The sequence below is a fragment of the Hyperolius riggenbachi genome, chromosome 12, assembly GCF_040937935.1.
Source record: "Hyperolius riggenbachi isolate aHypRig1 chromosome 12, aHypRig1.pri, whole genome shotgun sequence".
Taxonomy (NCBI): Eukaryota; Metazoa; Chordata; class Amphibia; order Anura; family Hyperoliidae; genus Hyperolius; species Hyperolius riggenbachi.
Window position 1 is genome coordinate 185883191 of NC_090657.1, and position 20772 is coordinate 185903962.

Sequence of the window (20772 nt, forward strand, 5' to 3'; positions counted from 1 at the left end):
AGGACTTTATGGACTACAGTACATAGATGATATCATGGGAGAGGGGGCTGCACATTGAATGGGAGGGGTGCTGCTGCCCTAGAAAGGGGAGACACAACATACTTGGCTTAGGGGCACACAAAGTATAAATCCACCATATGCCCCACTACACCAGCACTGGGGGCCCCCAAAGCTTGTGGCCTCACTCCCGTGCGAGGAGCAGTGCTGCTACACTTCACAGATACAGGAAAGCTCACATCTGCCCAGTAGCATAGAGTTGCCATTTGGGCTCGGCAAAAAAAAACAGCACATTCATTTCTGTACTAGTGCAAGCCATCTGCACCTTCGTGGGGTCACGACACTGTAACGGCGAGAAGGAGGGGCATAGTGGAAGCCTTTTGATGTGGGACACTTTTTGTCACTACAGGCAGTGGTGTATCTGGAGGGGTGCAGGCATGGCTTGCGCCATGGACGCCACAGCGACATGCTCCCTCCCACACACACAATGTGGTTTCCGTTGGTTTCAAAGTATCCATCTTTCTCTGATACGCAAGTGATCAAAATCGGATTGCAAAATGCTGCTACTGTAGAAAAAAAGTGGCTTAATGCACTGCCACCTGCAGGGATTGGGAGTTGATCCGTAGGGTTATAGTTCGGGACCGAGTCCTGTCCAGACGCATTCCGGGGCCAATTCAGGCTAAAAATAGGAATTCTTCTCACTGAGCCTTTATTTGTTCTTCCTTCTCTATTAACTATTTCATGCCTTGAATCTTGTACAATAGATAACTAACCCACTTAGTGGTTAAACAATTCCACAATTCAGTTCTGTACTCTGTGTGTATAATTTACAATATCCCTTTACAAATGTCAAGTCCCCTGACAGGTTCACATAAAATCATCCAGATATGTAAGATGGGTCACCTACCTGTATCGTTTGGCTTTGATAGACCTTTATGACGTGGAAGTTGAAGCTATAGATTCCTTTTCTCGGGGCTACAAACACCGACTCCAAGGTAAAAAAGTTCCCCACATTTACTAAGATCTGGAAGACACAGAAAGGTGATTGTGAAGTTCACAACTGACATAATTTCCTGTACTGTCAGTGTTCATTTTGCGGTACAATGGCCTGTAAAACATTGCTTACAATTTGCAGAGGGACATCTTGGTCTACGGCTATCAGTGTTTGTCTCATATGTGGTTGGGTGCCTATCAAATATTACAAAAAGGAAAACAAGAGCCCCTGATGATGTAGCATGTTAAAGGAATTACACAACAAGTTATTAAGGGAGATACAAGGGTTACCACTAAGGCAGCCCCTGAGACCACAGAGGTGCTTAGCGTTCTGATGACCCAATCTAGTTGCTCTTATTTGCCCGATAAAGCAGTAAAATAAAGTTTATCACTGAACTATCACAGACATAATTGTGTCTTCTATTGGGGAGGTAAGCCCACCACTACCTCCCTTTTTATCACTTTTGGTAAAGGCTGGTTTTATCTTTTTTGATGCCACTTTTCAAATATACAGCATATCAAATGTTACTTTTGGAATTGTTTTACTTAACAAATCTGTAAGTGTTGATGTCAATTTCCACCATCATTGAAAACTGCTATAAACACACGCCAATCAGCAAAGACATTAAAACTACCTGCTTAACCTCTTGAGGACCATGGTGGTAAACCCCCCTAGTGACCAGCCTAATTTTACATTAATTGGCCACTGCAGCTTTAAGGCCAAGCTGCAGGGCCGTATACCTCTGCACACAAGTGATCTCCCCCCCCCCTTTTCTCCCCACCAACAGAGCTCTCTGTTGGTGAGGTCTGATCGCCCCCCCTGTGTTTATTTTTTTTTTTATAAATATTTGTTTGTTTGTTTTTTTATTATTTTTTGACATTTTTTTTTTTTTTTTTCTAAATCCCCTCCCTCCCCCCAGCCGGCCAATCACGGCGATCGGCTGTCATAGGCTTCTGCCTATGAGAGCCGATCGCTCTCTTGTCCCCCATGGGGACAGCCGTGTCACACGGCTGTCCCCAGTGCAGCGCTGCTGCTGATCGCAGCGCTGCACATGTAAATACACGGCGGTTTCGCCGTGTAACAGTCTCCCGAGCGGCAATCGCCGCTCGGAGACTGAAGGCGGAGCTCAGCTCCGCCCACCAAGCGGGAGATGCGCGCACCGTGCGCGCGATCTCCCGTAAACTGCTGCCCCAGGACTTTCCGCCAATTGGCGTTAGCTGGTCCTGGGGCTGCCGCCGCGGCCACGCCTACTGGCGTGACGCGGGCAGCAAGCGGTTAAAGCGGACCCAAACCAAATTTTTTTTAAATTCAAAATATTTAGTTGCACCACTCTGACCCATACAAAGATAAATAAACACTCTTTCAAGCCTATGAGCATTTCAGTGCATGCTTTTCACCCTTCTCTTTTCATAACTAGGGTTATACAGGTGGCAGCCATTAGCAATTCCACCATTGCTGGACACCACCTATTCCAGCAGTTTGCCGGATCCTGTCCTGTCAATATGAAAGGAAGGGTGGGGTTCCTCCAATAAATGTTAAATATTTTATATTTGTCATCATGCAGCTGAAAAAAGGCTGCTATTTATTATTATAATTTAGAAAATAGATTTTATTTCTGAATTCTTGTATTTTTAATTTGGGTCCACTTTAATAGTGTATACGGCCCTCTTCCACCACCAAAACAGCTCTGAACTACAGTATAAACACATGGACTCCACAAAACCTGTGTGGATGTTGTTATAGACAGGTTGGTTGCTGACCCCGACACCAGTGAGTCAAAGTGGCTACAGGTCTTCACCAGAGCACCCCGCAAGGATGATGGGCGGTCACCACTAATGGGTAACAGACAACTTTGCTGTCTAGTAGCCACCAGGTCCTTCTGACCCCTGGGGTTGTCCCTCTAGAGGTGGAGAAAGCAACTGAGTCCAAAGTGGGAGGCAGCAAACAAGTAAAGGTCAGTGAACAGGCAGAAGGTTAAGGCAGGTGGCAGACAAGTGAAGGTTGGTAACCAGGCAAAAGAACAGGGTAGGCAGCAGACAAGCAAGGTCAGGTACAAACAGGTTCAGCAACGGGACGACAGTTACAAATCGTAGTCAGGATATATAGGGGACAGCAACAGGAGATTGAATAGACACAAAATAACTGGCTCTAGCGGAACTAGCTGCTCAGAAGTAACAGATGTTACCTGATGGCTGTTATCTGAGCCTTTAAATATTATATTCACATTAGTGCCAAATTTCCAACCATGCGTGCTCCCACATGCGCATGTACAGACCAAGAACACCATGGTGCATGCATACCCTATCATTTTCCATAAAGAAGGTGGTGTGCTCACGTCCATGTGAACGTGCCAGCAGATGGCCAGGATAGGTAACGTAACAAATGTCCTGACAGCAAGATATTGTAGCACCACAGACTGCCACTGCTATATACTGCAAACCTCTAAGAGAAATAAAGTCTATGCTCCACCCCCTGCAACCTGAACAGCAGGATGATGCAATGCCTACAGCAGCAGCCACGCCCACAGAGTCTGAAAACAGACTCTCTACATACCTCTGCTTGCCATGTTATTGTGTATTTTTAGATCTGTTCCTGGAGAGGGGCTTTGAAAGCAGGATTTCCAATAGGCTATTGAGTTTGGATTTCGTTTTATTATAGAAACTGCACAGGTTTTAAATAAGTGAGTTGAGCTACGTAATCCTCGATACTACTGAATAAATGGAAGCTGCATTTTTCCGGCATAAGATAATGCCAAATTAAATATACACTTAATTCATATACAGAGTATGCAGTACTGAATCAACATTTCTCATCCTCAAATTCCTAAGAATACTGATTATCCTTTCAACCATACAAAATACAAGAACTTATTATACTACCTAAGGGGAACCTTAATTAAAACAAAAACAACTAAAAACAAAAAATTACCCAAGGCTTCTACTGGCCCCCTGCAGACGTTCTGTGTCCACGACGGGACAAACCGAACCTCCGGTCCACCGCAGCAAGCTAGTTTCATTTTTTGCCAGCTGACCTATCCATGGACCACTGCGCCTGCGCATCCCTGCCCTCGTGTCTTTTCACTCACGTCGCCGCCTTGTACTGCACATGCACAGGACAGTGGCTTGAGCAAGGACACGTGTGGGCAGGTGCACGAAACTAGGTCGCTGCGGGGGACCAGAGGATTGTTTTTTGCCAGCACAGGACATCTGCAGGGGGGCGGTAGAAGGCTCAGGTAATTTTTTGAAACCTGAAGTGAGAGGGATATGGAGGCTGACATATTTATTTAATTGCAAACAATATCAATTGCCTGGCAGTCCTGCTGATCCTCTGTCTCTACTTTTAGCCATAGACCCTGAATAAGCATGCAGATCAGATGCCCTGACTGAAGTGTGGCTGAATTATCTACATGCTTGTTTCAGGAGAGTGATTTAGACACTACTGCAGCCAAAGAGATCAACAACTGGTATTGGTCAAAAGGAAATAAATATGGCAGCCTCCATATACTGTACCTCTAACTTTAGGTTCTCTTTAACTGCTTGCCGGACTCGTCGCTCCGATGGGAACGGCGACGGCGGCAGCCCCAGGACTGCCGTGTAAAGTCCTTGGGGTTCGCAGTGCAGGAGATCACGCTCCGGCTGCGTGCGCATCTCCTGTTTGGGGGCGGAGCTTTGCCCCTCCTTCAGTCTCCAAGCGGCGATGACTGTTAGACGGCGAAATTGCCGTCTAATTACATTGTACAGCACTGCGATCTGCAGCAGCGCTGTACTGGGGACACGGCGGTCCCCCTGGGGCACTGGAGAGCGATTGGCTCACATAGGCAGAAGCCTATGACAGCCAATCACCGTGATTGGCCGGCTGTGGGGAGGGAGGGAGGGATGGAGGGAAAATATTTAAAGAAACACACTTTTTTGTTAAAAAAACAATGATAATAATATTTGTATCAAAAAAAATAAACATGGGGGAGCGATCACACCCCACCAACAGAGAGCTCTGTTGGTGTGGAGAAAAGGGGGGGGGATTACTTGTGTGCTGTGTTGTGCGGCCCTGCAGCTTGGCCTTAAAGCTGCAGTGGCCTTCTTTACTAAAAATGGCCTGATCACTAGGGGGGTTTAGCACTGCGGCCCTCGAGTGGTTAAATTACAACTATCGCAAAAAAGTGTAAAATTTACAGACATATAAATGTACATTTAAAATGCACTAAACATTACTTTTTTCCTATGCTGCTGTTGTTTACTGTAGGTAGTGAAAATCTGACAAAGCTGGTTTTGGACTAGTCCATCTCCTCATGAGGGATTCTCAGTTATTTTATTTATTTACAAAATGATTTACTGATCTGCAGTTACTCAGTCCAACAGCCAAAAAAATATGGGCAGAGAGTAGGGAAGCTGGCAGACAACTTGGTATAGATCCTTTCCAGGGAGTGTTTTTGTAAAGAATAAATGAAATACTGAGAATCAACCATAGGGAGATGGACAAGTCCAAAATCTGTAAAGAATAAATGAAATACTGAGAATCAACCATAGGGAGATGGACAAGTCCAAAATCTGTCAGATCTGTTATCCTTTTACTGCCTATTGTAAGCGTCAGCAACATAGGTAATTTACAGTGCATTTTACTCTGGGAGAAATGTGCACTTTATATGTACATATAGATATTTTTTGAATTGCCCGTGATAGTGGGCCTTTAATGAAGAATCACAGTCAAAATTTTTCTCTTTACTCCAATAGAGAAACACCCTCTTTTAGGGCTTGTTCACACTATCTGCGTTTGCTGATTTTTTTTTAAACGCTGGCAATTTTGCAAATCTCTCTAAAAGCGCTTGTGTAATGATTTCTGTCATGAATTGGGCACCAAATGAAAATAAAAAAAAATTGTTACAGTGGTAATGACGTTAGTAAAACATTGTTAAATGTTACCAATATTTTACTTCAGATAAACCAAACATACTCATACTAAACTCTCCCCCCTCTGATGTCTAACCCTAAACCCCTCCTTCCTGACTCCTAACTTTAAACCCCTCCTTCCTGACGCCTAACCCTAAACCCCCTTCCTGATGCCTAACCCTAAACCGCTCCTTCCTAACACCTTACCCTCCCCCCCCCCTTCCTGACAACTAACCCTAAAACCCCCCTTCATGACACCTAACCCTAACCCCCCCTTCCTGACACCTAACCCTAACCCCCCCCCCCCTTCTTGATGCCTAACACTCCCACCCCCTTTTCACTGAAGCCTTAATAACTTTCAAAAATGGTAGATTTCAAAAACTATACATTTCAAACCAATAGTTTTCAAAAAACAAAACATTTTGGTTGGACAAGCCTGGCGCCCAAATTTCTGCTTTTAGCACCTAATAACTGATATTTGCAATAGCGCCCATAGCTGTACCCAAATTGTCCATTAGCGGCAGACGCACTATGGAGGAGCCATAACGCAAGTCCAAGTTGAGGATAAAAAGACGGATAGATAGACAGACAGACAGACAGACAGACAGACAGGCAGACAGACAGACAGACAGACAGACAGACAGACAGACAGACAGACAGACAGACAGATAGATAGATAGATAGATAGATAGATAGATAGATAGATAGATAGATAGATAGATAAATAGATAGCCACAGAAACAGATAATTATTGGCTGCGATTTGGCAAGTAGCTGCATGCAGTTTTAATACAGAATTGTATTTAATTGGGCCCATCAAGCCCATGGCCCTAATTCCAACAGCCAATTAGAGTTAGGATTTGTTTCAGATCATTAGTGTAACAAACGTGTGCAGATACAAGATATTGCCGGCCCTCCTCTAGCAGCACAACAGGAGGGATGGCTGCCATTCGATACCATTTATTCTGGCAGGGATATCAGAGGAAGTTCTAACAGTGTGCTGATGCTACATCCCCCCCCCCCTCCATAGAACAGTACAAGCTGCTCAGCCTGGAGCCAAATAGCGTGTCTGAACAGAGCCCGCATGCAAATTCATCTGTAATGATTGTTCCAGGCGAACAATCAGGTGGCAAATCACTGACCAATTCTACCACCTCCATGTAGTATAGCTTACCTTCATAGTATTCAAAATCTGTTGTCCTCCATACACCATGGAGCTGTTAAAATTGGTCGATCATGGCCAATGAAAATTGAAGGTGTGTACCAGGCTTAAAATATTAGTACAGTCTGATCTTTTGATTGATTTGTAACATTATTATTAAGAAATCAAAAGATGTGATTTCACAATTGTCTCACTTTGATCTACCATTGTTTTTCACTTTTGTTTATTTTCGTTGGCACAAATGCAATTAACTTCTTCTCCTGCATTTTCTCCTAGGAGATCATTTTTCACCCTCTGTTTAAAACAATTCTTCAGCACTTTACCATTGAAAAAGTATAAAAAAAAAAAAGTAGGCGAGAAAATACTGTCAAAATAATTCTGAGTTTTTTCTTGTTTGCTGGTGGTTTAAAGGGCATTTTATTGACAATGATGGTGTGAAAAAATCCCCTAGGAGAAAACTCATGTGAAAGGACTGGTGCTCACCAAGAGCGCCTCTGAGCACTTTAAAAAATGCAAGCGCTTTAAAAAGCGATTGGCTAATGTATTAGAATGGGATGGATCACACCTGCATCATTTCTGAGGTGATTTAGCCTCAATGGTAAGTATAGGAAAGTGGAAAATCGCTCTGAAAAGCGCTAGATCGGAGCGATTTTCAAAGCATTTTTGTGACAAAACCAGTACACTAGCAGCTGAACTGTACATAAAAAAAATGCTACACAAAAATGCTCCAAAAAACACTAGGTCTAAATAGAAAATCGCTAGGCACATGCCTAGAATCACCTTGAAAAATCATCTCAAGAAGCACTGAGTGTTTGGGATTAGGCTAGTGCTTTTTGGTGTACCCTGGACCTAAATCTTCATTGCATATGGGCCATTTCTTTCTAATCAAAAGTATTGACTGTGGATTTTTGCCAGTTGCTTGAAAGCCGTTTGCTTAAAAGCTTAGACTGCAACCATAGCAGCTTTCAGTCAGTTTTGAAAATGCTAAGCAAGGGCTGCAGGTCGAAATCGGAAGATCACTTTCAAATGAATAAAATTGCTGTACAATGTTCATGAAAATGTATACCAAAAAATTAATTTCTCTTTAAATTGACACCTGAAGTGAGGAGAATATGAAGGCCGCCATATTTATTTCCTTTTAAACAATACCAGTTGCCTGGCAGTCCTAATGATTATTATTATTATTATTATTGGTTTATATAGCGCCAGCATCTTCTGTGGTGCTGTACAACACCATCTCTCATGAAACTCTGAAACAAGCATACAGCTAATCTTGTAAGATTTTGACAGAAACATCTGATCTGCATGCTTGTTCAGGGTCAATGGCTTAAAGTATCAGAGGCAGAGGATCAGCAGGACAGCCAGGCAATGTGCACTGTGTAAGAGGAAATATATATGGCAGCCTCCATATACCTCATGCTTCAAGGGTGCTGAGAGTAAATTTGGGAGGACTGATTTGAAGCAGTTTTTACCTCGCTGGGAGCTGAAAATATACTGTATTAATTATTTGTGAAAACATGTCCTCAGAGAAAACTCTGGATAAAAGATTAATTAATTTGGGGGCCCTTATCTTTTTCTCACCTTAACTACAGAATACGTGTTCAGCACCTGCAAGCAAAAAACACTCTCCTAACTAGCTGTCTTTGATTAATTAAAGTTTGATATTACGGTACTTTTCTGACCTACATTTTTACTTTTTAGAAGTTGATCGCGTATTATAAATATAATGTGAGAAATAGATTCAGAAGTAAAATACTGTAGCCAGTGGCGTTAGTAAAGAGCTTGGGGCCCCAGTGCGAGCTTTACATGGAGCCCACAGCACTTTATTAATATCATAGCTCCCTCTTTAGAGGGACAGTCCCTCTTTGGGGACCCTGTCCCTCTTTCTCCCTCATTTGTCCCTCTTTCATGACTGCAGTACAGATGTATGTAAATATACAGTGGTGTGAAAAACTATTTGCCCCCTTCCTGATTTCTTATTCTTTTGCATGTTTGTCACACTTAAATGTTTCTGCTCATCAAAAACCATTAACTATTAGTCAAAGATAACATAATTGAACTCAAAATGCAGTTTTAAATGATGGTTTTTATTATTTAGTGAGGAAAAAAACCTCAAAACCTACATGGCCCTGTGTGAAAAAGTGATTGCCCCCCCTTGTTAAAAAATAACTTAACTGTGGTTTATCACACCTGAGTTCAATTTCTGTCATCACCCCCAGGCCTGATTACTGTCACACCTGTTTCAATCAAGAAATCACTTCAATAGGAGCTATCTGACACAGAGAAGTAGACCAAAAGCACCTCAAAAGCTAGACATCATGCCAAGATCCAAAGAAATTCAGGAACAAATGAGAACAAAAGTACTGTAATTGAGATCTATCAGTCTGGTAAAGGTTATAAAGCCATTATTAAAGCTTTGGGACTCCAGCGAACCACAGTGAGAGCCATTATCCACAAATGGCAAAAACATGGAACAGTGATGAACCTTCCCAGGAGTGGCTGGCTGACCAAAATTACCCCAAGAGCGCAGAGAAAACTCATCCGAGAGGCCACAAAAGACCCCAGGACAACATCTAAAGAACTGCAGGCCTCACTTGCCTCAATTAAGGTCAGTGTCCATGACTCCACCATAAGAAAGAGACTGGGCAAAAATGGCCTGCATGGCAGATATCCAAGGCGCAAACCACTTTTAAGCAAAAAGAACATTAAGGCTTGTCTCAATTTTGCTAAAAAAACATCTCAATGATTGCCAAGACTTGTGGGAAAATACCTTGTGGACCGCCGAGACAAAAGTTGAATTTTTTGGAAGGTGCATGTCCTGTTAAATCTGTTGTAGAAGTAACACAGCATTTCAGCAAAAGAACATCATACCAACAGTAAAATATGGTGGTGGTAGTGTGATGGTCTGGGGTTGTTTTGCTGCTTCAGGACCTGGAAGGCTTGCTGTGATAGATGGAACAATGAATTCTACTGTCTACCCAAAAATCCTGAAGGAGAATGTCCGGCCATCTGTTCGTCAACTCAAGCTGAAGCGATCTTGGGTGCTGCAGCAGGACAATGACCCAAAAGACACCAGCAAATCCACCTCTGAATGGCTGAAGAAAAACAAAATGAAGACTTTGGAGTGGCCTAGTCAAAGTCCTGACCTGAATCCTATTGAGATGTTGTGGCATGACCTTAAAAAGGCAGTTCATGCTAGAAAACCCTCAAATAAAGCTGAATTACAAAAATTCTGCAAAGATGAGTGGGCCAAAATTCCTCTAGAGCGCTGTAAAAGACTTGTTGCAAGTTATCGCAAACGCTTGATTGCAGTTATTGCTGCTAAGGGTGGCCCAACCAGTTATTAGGTTCAGGGGGCAATTTCTTTTTCACACAGGGCCATTTAGGTTTTGAGTTTTTTTTCTCACTAAATAATAAAAACCATCATTTAAAACTGCATTTTGTGTTCAATTATGTTATCTTTAACTAATGGTTAACGGTTTTTGATGAGCAGAAACATTTAAGTGTGACAAACATGCAAAAGAATAAGAAATCAGGAAGGGGGCAAATAGTTTTTACACCACTGTATGCATGTTATCTACTGAAAAATGTGTTTAATTGACTCTAAACTTTATACAAGTATGTCCCTCTTTCTTATCTCAAAAAGTTGGGAGGTATGTTAATATGGATCTCCAAAATCTACCAAGGACAGCTGCAGTGTCAGAGAGGTGTATTTAGCGTAAGGAAACCGTTTGCTAAGGCCAGTTTCACACTTATAAGCGCGTTGTTGGGAGCTGCGGTAAAAACAGAATCGGAAATGCAAAATGCCCTGATAGCATAGGGGTTAGAGTGTAAGTGCCTTTAATGTCCATAGAGGCGCTTACACTCTAACCCCTATGCTATCAGGGCATTTTGTGTTGACCTGGGGTGGCGGGCCATGACCCGTGAAATGCGTTGTCAGATTGCTTTTTGGATGAAAAAAAAATTCCTGTTGAACTGGGGTCTACATCTTCTGGGGAGGTAGGCAATTTACCTCTCTTTTATTATATAATTTTGTATTTGTATTTAAAAATACTAAAATAGAAAGCACATTGGGTGCCTCCATCCTACCCAATACATAAAACCCACATATTTTATCTGCCTATTTGTCATGGTTATCAAAAGGTTTGAATTATGTCCCTAGTACAAAGTATAGTGACAATATATTTTTTGGAATTTAAGGTGTATTTTTTCTATGTTGTGGTTTTCATTTCTCATTGCACACTCCCAATGATTACAAGCAAAAATAAAAGTAATACACCCTCATAGCATACATATTTAAAAGTAACTATTTATATATTCTCTTTTCATTTCTGTAACTTTTTTTTTTTTTTACAAGTGTTTTATTTTGGTACAAAGTATATGAAAGTAACAATTTTATTGATTCTCATTCAGTTTGCAGCGAAATTTTTTTTCAAATGTCATAGGCCTCAGATCTCAAACACCCCAAACGCTATTCTTTCGCTTGTCACGATTAAAATGATACCCTATGTACATAATCAGATAGCTTTTTGGCCAAGCAATACACTGTTAACCATAAGCAGCACCAATTGATTTTTCAAGACCATTTTTTGCACTAAAATAAATACAGTCATTAATTCTTAGAAAAGCCCATGGAACATCTAAACAGTCAAGAAAAGCCATAAATGTTATGTCACCAGGCCTACTCAAACCACATTTGTACTTATGCTGTTTTGCTAAAATTGTATCATAACTTTGAAAATGGTATCTTTTTTTACAGTTTTTTTTTCGATTTGGCACAAAAAAACTTTTTAATGACTTAGGCCTCAGCTCTTAAACACCCCAAAATGTATTCTCTTGCTTGTCACGCTTAAAATGATACCCTATGTACACAATAAGATAGCTTTTTGGCCACGCAATACACTGTTAACCATGAGCAGCAACAATTGATTTTTCAAGTCCATTTTTTGCACCAAAAGTTATACAGTCATTATTTCTTAGCAAAGCCCATGGCACATCTGAACAGTCAAGAAAAGCCATAAATGTCACCATTCTGAAAACTAAAGACCCAGGCCTACTCAGATATACACATTTTTTAACACTTGTACTTATGCGGTTTTGTTGCAATTGTACCATAACTTTAAAAATTGTATTTTTTTTTTAAATTTCACATTGGCACAAACAAATAAAATAAAATTACATAGGCCCTTATCTCTCAAACACCCTAAATTCTATTCTCTCCCTTGTCATAACCTATATACATAATCAGTTAGGTTTTTGGGCACATGGCAGACTGTAAACTACCAGTAGCACTTAAGGCCCTTTTTTTTCACCAGATGTAACAATGTAATTCTTTCTTATCAAGGCCCTGGAGTGGCAGAACATTTGATACATGTCATTAATGTTATTATTCTGAAAACTAGACTGGGATCATCCCCGGGAGCGTTCTGCGCATGCGCACTATGGTATTTTCTCCTACTGCGCATGCACAAGACACTCCCGGAGGCGGGAGCTTGAATGAGGACTCGCGTAGCAAGGGCTGTGCAGGTGCAGGCGCTGGCAAGTGGCTCTGTAGCACGATTTGAAACTACTCCAATGCGGGGACCAGAGGATCGTTTCAGGATGTCGCGGGTGCATGGCGACTGCAGGGGGCTGCTAGAAGCCCCAGGTAAGTGAAACTCTTTTTATTAGTTTAGTTAAGGTTCCCTTTAGGCAGGGAACACACTAGACGCATTTGTGTGCGTTTTGCTAAGGATGGCAAAACAGGCACGATTCTACAGTGCACACGCACCTGCTTCAGCACGTGCACGCTCCCGCAGTGCTCTTTAAGGCAGGGAACACACTTATAGGGCTGTTTGCCCCTGCGATTTCCAGGTCTCCATTGGCTTTTGCATTAATGTTTAACACAAATGTTTTCCGTGAACGTTTACGCCTTTCCGCATTTGCGGCGTCATGTACTGTATGCAAATGTGTGCTTCATGCAGAAAGCTGTGCAATTTAAAAACGCATGGAAGTTAAGGTTCCCTTTAGGTAGGGATTACACTAGACACGTGTCTACGCATTTTTCCACGGACGGCAAATTGTGCACGATTCTACAATGCATTCGCATGTGCACGTGCACCCGCACTTGCAGGGCTGTTTTCCCCTGTGATTCCCTGGTCTTTGTAGGCTTTTTCATTTTGTGTTTAATGCAAAGATTTTTGCATACAGTGATGTGAAAAACTATTTGCCCTCTTCCTGATTTCTTATTCTTTTGCATGTTTGTCACACTTAAAGGGATACTGTAGGGGGGTCAGGGGAAAATGAGTTGAACTTACCCGGGGCTTCTAACGGTCCCCCGCAGACATCCTGTGTTGGCGCAGCCACTCACCGATGCTCTGGCCCCGTCTCCGGTTCACTTCTGGAAATTCAGACTTTAAAGTCTGAAAACCACTGCGCCTGCGTTGCCGTGTCCTCGATCCCGCTGATGTCACCAAGAGCGCACAGCGCAGGCCCAGTATGGTCTGTGTCTGCGCAGTACACTCCTGGTGACATCAGCGGGAGTGAGGACATGGCAACGCAGGCGCAGTGGTTTTCTGACTTTAAAGTCAGAAATTCCAGAAGTGAACTGGAGGCGGGGCCGGAGCATCGGTGAGTGGCTGCGCCAACACAGGATGTCTGCGGGGGACCATTAGAAGCCCCGGGTAAGTTCAACTCATTTTCCCCCGACCCCCCTACAGTATCCCTTTAAATGTTTCTGCTCATCAAAAACAGTTAACTATTAGTCAAAGATAACATAATTGAACACAAAATGCAGTTTTAAATGATGCTTTTTATTATTGAGTGAGAAAAATACTCCAAATCTACATGGCCTTGTGTGAAAAAAGTGATTGCCCCCCTTATTAAAAAATAACTTAACTGTGGTTTATCACACCTGAGTTCAATTTCTGTAGTCAGCCCCAGGCCTGATTACTGCCACACCTGTTTCAATCAAGAAATCACTTAAATAGGAGCTATCTGACACAGAGAAGTAGACCAAAAGCACCTCAAAAGCTACACATCATGTCAAGATCCAAAGAAATTCAGAAACAAATGAGAACAAAAGTAATTGAGATCTATCAGTCTGGTAAAGGTTATAAAGCCATTTCTAAAGCTTTGGGACTCCAGCGAACCACAGTGAGAGCCATTGTCCACAAATGGTAAAAACATGGAACAGTGATGAACCTTCCCAGGAGTGGCCGGCCGACCAAAATTACCCCAAGAGCGCAGAGAAAACTCATCCGAGAGGCCACAAAAGACCCCAGGACAACATCCAAAGAACTGCAGGCCTCACTTGCCTCTATTAAGGTCAGTGTTCACGACTCCACCATAAGTAAGAGACTGGGCAAAAATGGTCTGCATGGCAGATATCCAAGGCACAAATCACTTTGAAGCAAAAAAGACATTAAGGCTTATCTCAATTTTGCTAAAAAACATCTCAATGATTGCCAAGACTTTTGGGAAAGTACCATGTGGACCGACGAGACAAAAGTTGAACTTTTTGGAAGGTGCGTGTCCCGTTACATCTGGCGTAGAAGTAACACAGCATTTCAGCAAAAGAACATCATACCAACAGTAAATTATGGTGGTGGTAGTGTGATGGTCTAGGGTTGTTTTGCTGCTTCAGGACCTGGAAGGCTTGCTGTGATAGATGGAACCATGAATTCTACTGTCTACCAAAAAATCCTGAAGGAGAATATTCTGTTCGTCAACTCAAGCTGAAGCGATCTTGGGTGCTGCAGCAGGACAATGACCCAAAACACACCAGTAAATCGACCTCTGAATGGCTGAAGAAAAACAAAATGAAGACTTTGGAGTGGCCTAGTCAAAGTCCTGACCTGAATCCTATTGAGATGTTGTGGCATGACCTTAAAAAGGCGGTTCATGCTAGAAAACCCTCAAATAAAGCTGAATTACAACAATTCTGCAAAGATGAGTGGGCCAAAATTCCTCCAGAGCGCTGTAAAAGACCCGTTGCAAGTTATCGCAAACGCTTGATTGCAGTTATTGCTGCTAAGGATAGCCCAACCAGTTATTAGGTTCAGGGGGCAATCACTTTTTCACACAGGGTCATGTAGGTTTTGAGGTTTTTTTTTCTCACTAAATAATAAAAACCATCATTTAAAACTGCATTTTGTGTTCAATTACGGTATGTTATCTTTGACTAATAGTTAACGGTTTTTGATGAGCAGAAACATTTAAGTGTGACAAACATGCAAAAGAATAAGAAATCAGGAAGGGGGCAAATAGTTTTTCACATCACTGTAAATGTTTCCACATTTATGTGTTTGCGGCGGCATGTACTGTATGTGAACATGTGTGTCATGTGGAAAAAAGGCAGAAAGCTTTGCGATTTAAAAACGTGCGGGCGTTAAAGAGGAAATCTTGTGAAAATAATGTAATACAAAAGTGTATTTTTATGTATTTAAGTGTAATTATGTATACATGATTTAGTCAGTGTTTGCCCATTGTAAAGTCTTTTAAATCCCTGATTTACATTCTGACATTTATCACATGGTGACATTTTTACTGCTGGAAGGTGATATAGCTGCTGCTTGCTTTTTTAGCAGTTGGAAACAGCTGTAAACAGCTATTTCCCACAATGCAACAAGGTTCACAGACAGAAAACTGCCAGGAGTACCATGGTCCTGTAACGATCGGTGTAACAAAGAGGGTCTGATTACCGGTGAACTGCAGTATCACCGAGAATACAGAATATACCCGATTATTGATGATCTGCAGTATCACCGATAATCAGATATATCTACTAACCTCTGGACACCTGAGATATGAGAGTGTTTGGTGAAACAGTAGTACTTTGAGTGTTGTACCTCAGGAGGAGGTACAGGAGCAGTACGGAGTACTGCACAGAAGTATGTTCCTTCCGTTGGTCTAGACTCTCCCGGGGGAGGAGTTAGGCTGAGAGTAGGAAGGACAGAACGTGAGTGACACCAGTGAGAGGGTGTCACTAACAGGTCTGGGAACTGCCTCTAACAGTAAGGCCAGTTCTCGAGGTCGGACAAGCCAGGTCGTTAACACACAGACAGATAAGGTACAGATTCAGAAGACGGATACATAATCCAATAGGCAGGCAGGGTTTGGCAACGGAGTATCAGAATAGCGGGGTACAGAATCAGGAGGCAAATACAGAGTCCAGGAACGAGCAGAGTTTGGCAACAGGATATCAGAGATAGCAAGGTACGGAATCAGAGTTCAGGAGAATAGTCAGGCAGGCAGAAGGTCATAACAAATAATACAGTTCAATATTCCTAGCGCTAAGGTGTGAGGTCCGTGATCGTCAACACCTTTGGAAACTATGCTAGAACACAGATACAGACAAGGCCTGAGTGCTACCACTTAGTGATCGCAACAACAGACAACCAGAGAATGACCAGCACCCAGTATATATACACCAGTGCTCTCCAGCACCTCCCTTAAGTGCTGGACCAATGAAAGTTGCTGCAATTGTCAGCTGACAGGCCTGGTCAGCTGACCCTCCTCTTACTGCCATAAAGGCCCTGCCTCTCTGCGCGCGCACGCGTCCTCCTAAACCAGTGTGGACTATCAGTTCTAGCCACACCAGTCATGTGTTGTAATGTTGTTGCTGTATGGGATGCGGAATCCGCCGCCACGCTGTCCGAGCGTGCGGCGTTTCCTCCGTGTCCCGCCCCACTGAAAGAAGCAGGCCTATGCGTACAAACCGCCGCATCCGACGCGGTGGTTTCTCCGCGTTCTGCTATGCCAGCCGCAGAAACAGCCGCCTCATCCTGCGTCCATGCGGCGTCTTTTCCGCGTTTCTTCACAGTACCCCCCCCCCCTGAGGAGTGGACTCCGGACAGCTCCTTCCAGGCTTCTCAGGATGTAAAGCGTGGAATTCACTTTTCAGTTTGTCAGCATAGATGCGACATTCAGGTACCCATGATCTCTCCTCAATACCATACCCTTTCCAATGAACCAGATATTGTACTGAGTTCTGAACTATGCGTGAGTCTAAAATCTTCTCTACCTCGTACTCAGGTTGGTCATCTATCATCACAGGAGGAGGAGGAGTGGGACCCACATGGACTGCTGGTTTAAGCAGAGACACGTGAAAGGATCTTACGCCATGCATACTGGCAGGAAGATCAATGGCATAAGTAACATTGTTGATCTTTCTAGTTACTGGAAATGGACCCACAAACCTGGGCCCCAACTTGGCTGAAGGCTGTTTTAAGGTTAAGTGACGTGTGGATACCCAGACTAAGTCTCCTGGTTGAAATTTCCACTCTAAGGAACGTTTTTTGTCAGCTTGACCTTTCTGACTTTGAAACGCCTTTCCCAAATTATTCTCCACGATCCCCCATACGTCCTTGAATGAGTTTTGCCAGGCCTCCAGAGCTGGAAACGGAGTGGAAGCGATTGGCAATGGGGAAAATTTGGGCAGCTTCCCAGTAACTATCTGAAATGGACAGAATTTCGTGGAAGAACTTTTCAAATTATTGTGCGCAAATTCTGCGGAGGGCAAAAACCTGACCCAATCGTTTTGCGCCTCTGCAACGTAACACCTAAAAAATTGTTCTAACGATTGGTTGACCCTCTCAGTCTGACCATTGGTCTGTGGGTGGTAGCCCGACGAAAATGACAGTTCCATGCCCATTTGGTGACAGAATGCCCTATAGAATCTCGAAACAAATTAAACTCCCCGATCTGACACAATGTTTTCCGGAATGCCATGCAAACGGAAAACATGGATGATGAATACATCGGCTAACTCCTGGGCCGAGGGGAGTCCTTTTAAGGGCACAAAATGGGCCATCTTAATAAAGCGGTCGACTACCACCCAAATGACCGACATGCCCTCAGACCTGGGAAGCTCACCCACAAAATCCATGGACAGGTGGGTCCACGGCTCACTCAGGGTGGGTAAGGGCTGCAACGTTCCCACAGGTGCCAGCCTGAAGGGCTTACTTTTTGCACACACTGCACACTCCCTAACATACTCCTTGCAATCCGTTGCCAGAGAAGGCCACCAAGCGCACCTGGCAACCAGATCCTGTTGTCATAAGACGGCGGCCTGACCGCATTCAGCAAGCGGAACGCGGAGGTTTGTCCGCGCCCGCATCAGCGGCACCATCCACCACATGGTCGCATGCGGAACGCGGAGAAACGTCCGCATCGGCGGTGCGATCCACCGTTCGGTCACAGGCCTCTCGGCGTACTTTACGTCGAGGCTGTGGTCCGGTTCTTCCCTCACAGGCCTCAGGGCCTGTCACACACCAACGCTATCCTCAATCCAGTCTGGACCCCGTAGGGGCTGCGCGCGTGTGCAATAAAGCCTTTTATACTCTTAGAAGGAGAGTCAGCTGACCAGCTTGTCAGCTGACCTCAGTAAGGTCCTTGAGCTGTGCTGCAAGGTCCTTGAGCTGTGTTGTGATTGGCTGATTGGCTGGGCGGGCTGTTTGAGCCCAGCACAGTATAAAAGCAGGCATTCTGTCAGTTGCAAGTTGTCTGCAGTAAGCGTTACTTTGTGATAGCCCTCAGACCTTAGCTAGATCAGAGAGAGACAGTCCTAGCTGGAGCAAGGCTCCTGTCTCTCATCAGTTAGTCTTTGTTGTTTTCCTGATTATTGTATATTTGTATGTAACCTGATCTCTGTTATAGTCAGCCAGTCAGTTGATCTAATAGTCAGCCAGATAGTGATCTGACAGTCAGTACCATCGTGGGCCAAGTGCGGCTTGCCATAACTAGCCCACAACAGTCAGATTTGTTATTTTCCTGATCTGCGACATATATTGGTTTTGCCAATATATTCGCAAGCACTATTGTTATCTGTGCCATTTTCTGATCTCCCGTTGCCGAACCTCTGCTTGCCTATTCCACTACGAGTTCGGCTTTCTGACTTTGTACCTCCGCCTATCTGATTTCCGTTACTGACCTTGGCTAGATTTCTGACTCTGCTCTCTGTTTTGACGATTCGGTACCTTGCAGCCAGTTTGTTACCGAACCGTTTCCGTCTGACTTTGCCCCCTTTAGTGGTTCTCCCACTAAAGGGTTTATTCTGCTGAATCCCTCCTTGCGGAGGTCTCAGTGGTTCCCCAGTATATCGTTGCTGCTGGGGAACGCGATTCTAGCGTTACGTCATCTAGTCGCAGAATCGCACACACTGCGTTTCTCTTTTAGAGGTAGCCAGTCCTCTTAAAGATATCAGTGTGGTGGGTTTTCCACTGTCGTTATACCCGGTATCCAGAGTAACAAATAAATATCCGCATTATTGGTGATTCCGCAGATCGCCACATAATCGGATATATCAGCATTATTGGTGATACTGCGGATCACTAACAATCTGAATACTCTGAGTGTGCACCAAACACCACACATTGTTACACCTGTGTTCTGGAGGCCCCAGGGTGTCCCGCATTTTTGTGTGAATGGAACATTTGTAAAATCTGCAGACGGAATGGTAATGGCACAAACATAACCCCTTCAGGCTTCCCCTCCGGGGCGTCCTGTTGAAAGGGCCTTAAGGTCTCCGTCCAGTCTTTCCATGTCTCAGTTGTTGCTAGGATCAGTTTCTGCGGAACAATGGTCTCTGGGGTAGAGGGCTGTGCTGTCTCTGGCTCAAAACATCTGGACAGGGCATCCGCCTTAATGTTCTTGCTACCTGTAGTGTACGTAATTACAAATCTGAACCTCGAGAAGAACAAAGACCATCGAGCCTGACGGGGGCTTAATCTTTTAGCTCCCTCGATGTATTCCAAATTTTTGTGATCAGTGTAAACTGTGATCGTATGTTCTGCTCCTTCCAACTAGTGACGCCATTCCTCAAAGGCTAACTTGATGGCCAGGAGCTCCCTGTTGCCTATGTCGTAGTTTCTCTCTGCCGGAGAGAACCTACGAGAAAAATAGGCGCATGGGTGTAATCTACCCTGCAACCCTGATTGCTGAGACAGCACAGCCCCTAGCCCGACCTCCGAGGCGTCCACCTCAACAATAAAGGGGTAGGAAGTGTCAACGTGTCTCAGGATGGGTGCTGAGCAAAACAAGGCTTTTAAAGTGGAAAATGCTTGCAGGGCTTCTGGAGACCAGTGGGTAGTATCCGCCCCTTTTTTATTGAGATTGGTGAGGGGTGCAATGACAGTGGAGTACCCCTTTATGAACCTTCTATAGTAATTGGCAAAGCCTAAGAATCTCTGAAGAGATTTTAACCCCACTGGTTGAGGCCAATCCAGCACAGCACAGCAGAGACCTTGGCAGGGTCCATCGACAGGCCCGAGGTGGAAATTATGTACCCCAAAAAGGCGACAGATGTCACCTCGAAGATGCATTTCTTCAATTTAGCGTAAAGCATGTTCTGTCTTAATTTGTCCAATACCATTCGGACGTGTGTCCTGTGCTCAGGGAGGTTGTTGGAAAAAATAAGTATATCATCCAGGTATACTAACACGAATTTGCAACACCTCTCTGAATACCTCATTAATTAGTTCCTGGAAGACGGCCGGGGTGTTACACAGCCCGAAGGGCATCACCAAATACTCGTAGTGCCCGTCGGGCGTGTTAAAGGCCGTCTTCCATTCATCGCCATTTCTGATCCGCAGGTTGTATGCACCCCGTAAATCTAATTTTGAAAAGACTTTAGCGTTGGTAACTTGTGTAAACAGGTCATCTATCAGGGGCAAGGAGTAGCGATTCTTTACAATGATTTTATTCAGGCGCTGGTAATCTATGCATGGCCGCAGACCTCCGTCTTTCTTTTTAACAAAA

At 43.8% G+C, this 20772-nt stretch overlaps 1 protein-coding gene across 1 annotated transcript in view; it reads right to left on the minus strand.

Moving 5' to 3' along the window:
• CBLN4 (cerebellin 4 precursor) overlaps positions 1-20772 on the minus strand; it is a 65503-nt gene that overhangs the window by 19678 nt on the left and 25053 nt on the right. The window contains exon 2 of the mRNA XM_068264520.1: positions 905-1021. Within this exon, the coding sequence (XP_068120621.1) occupies positions 905-1021 (117 nt within the window). The remainder of the gene's footprint in view (positions 1-904; positions 1022-20772) is intronic.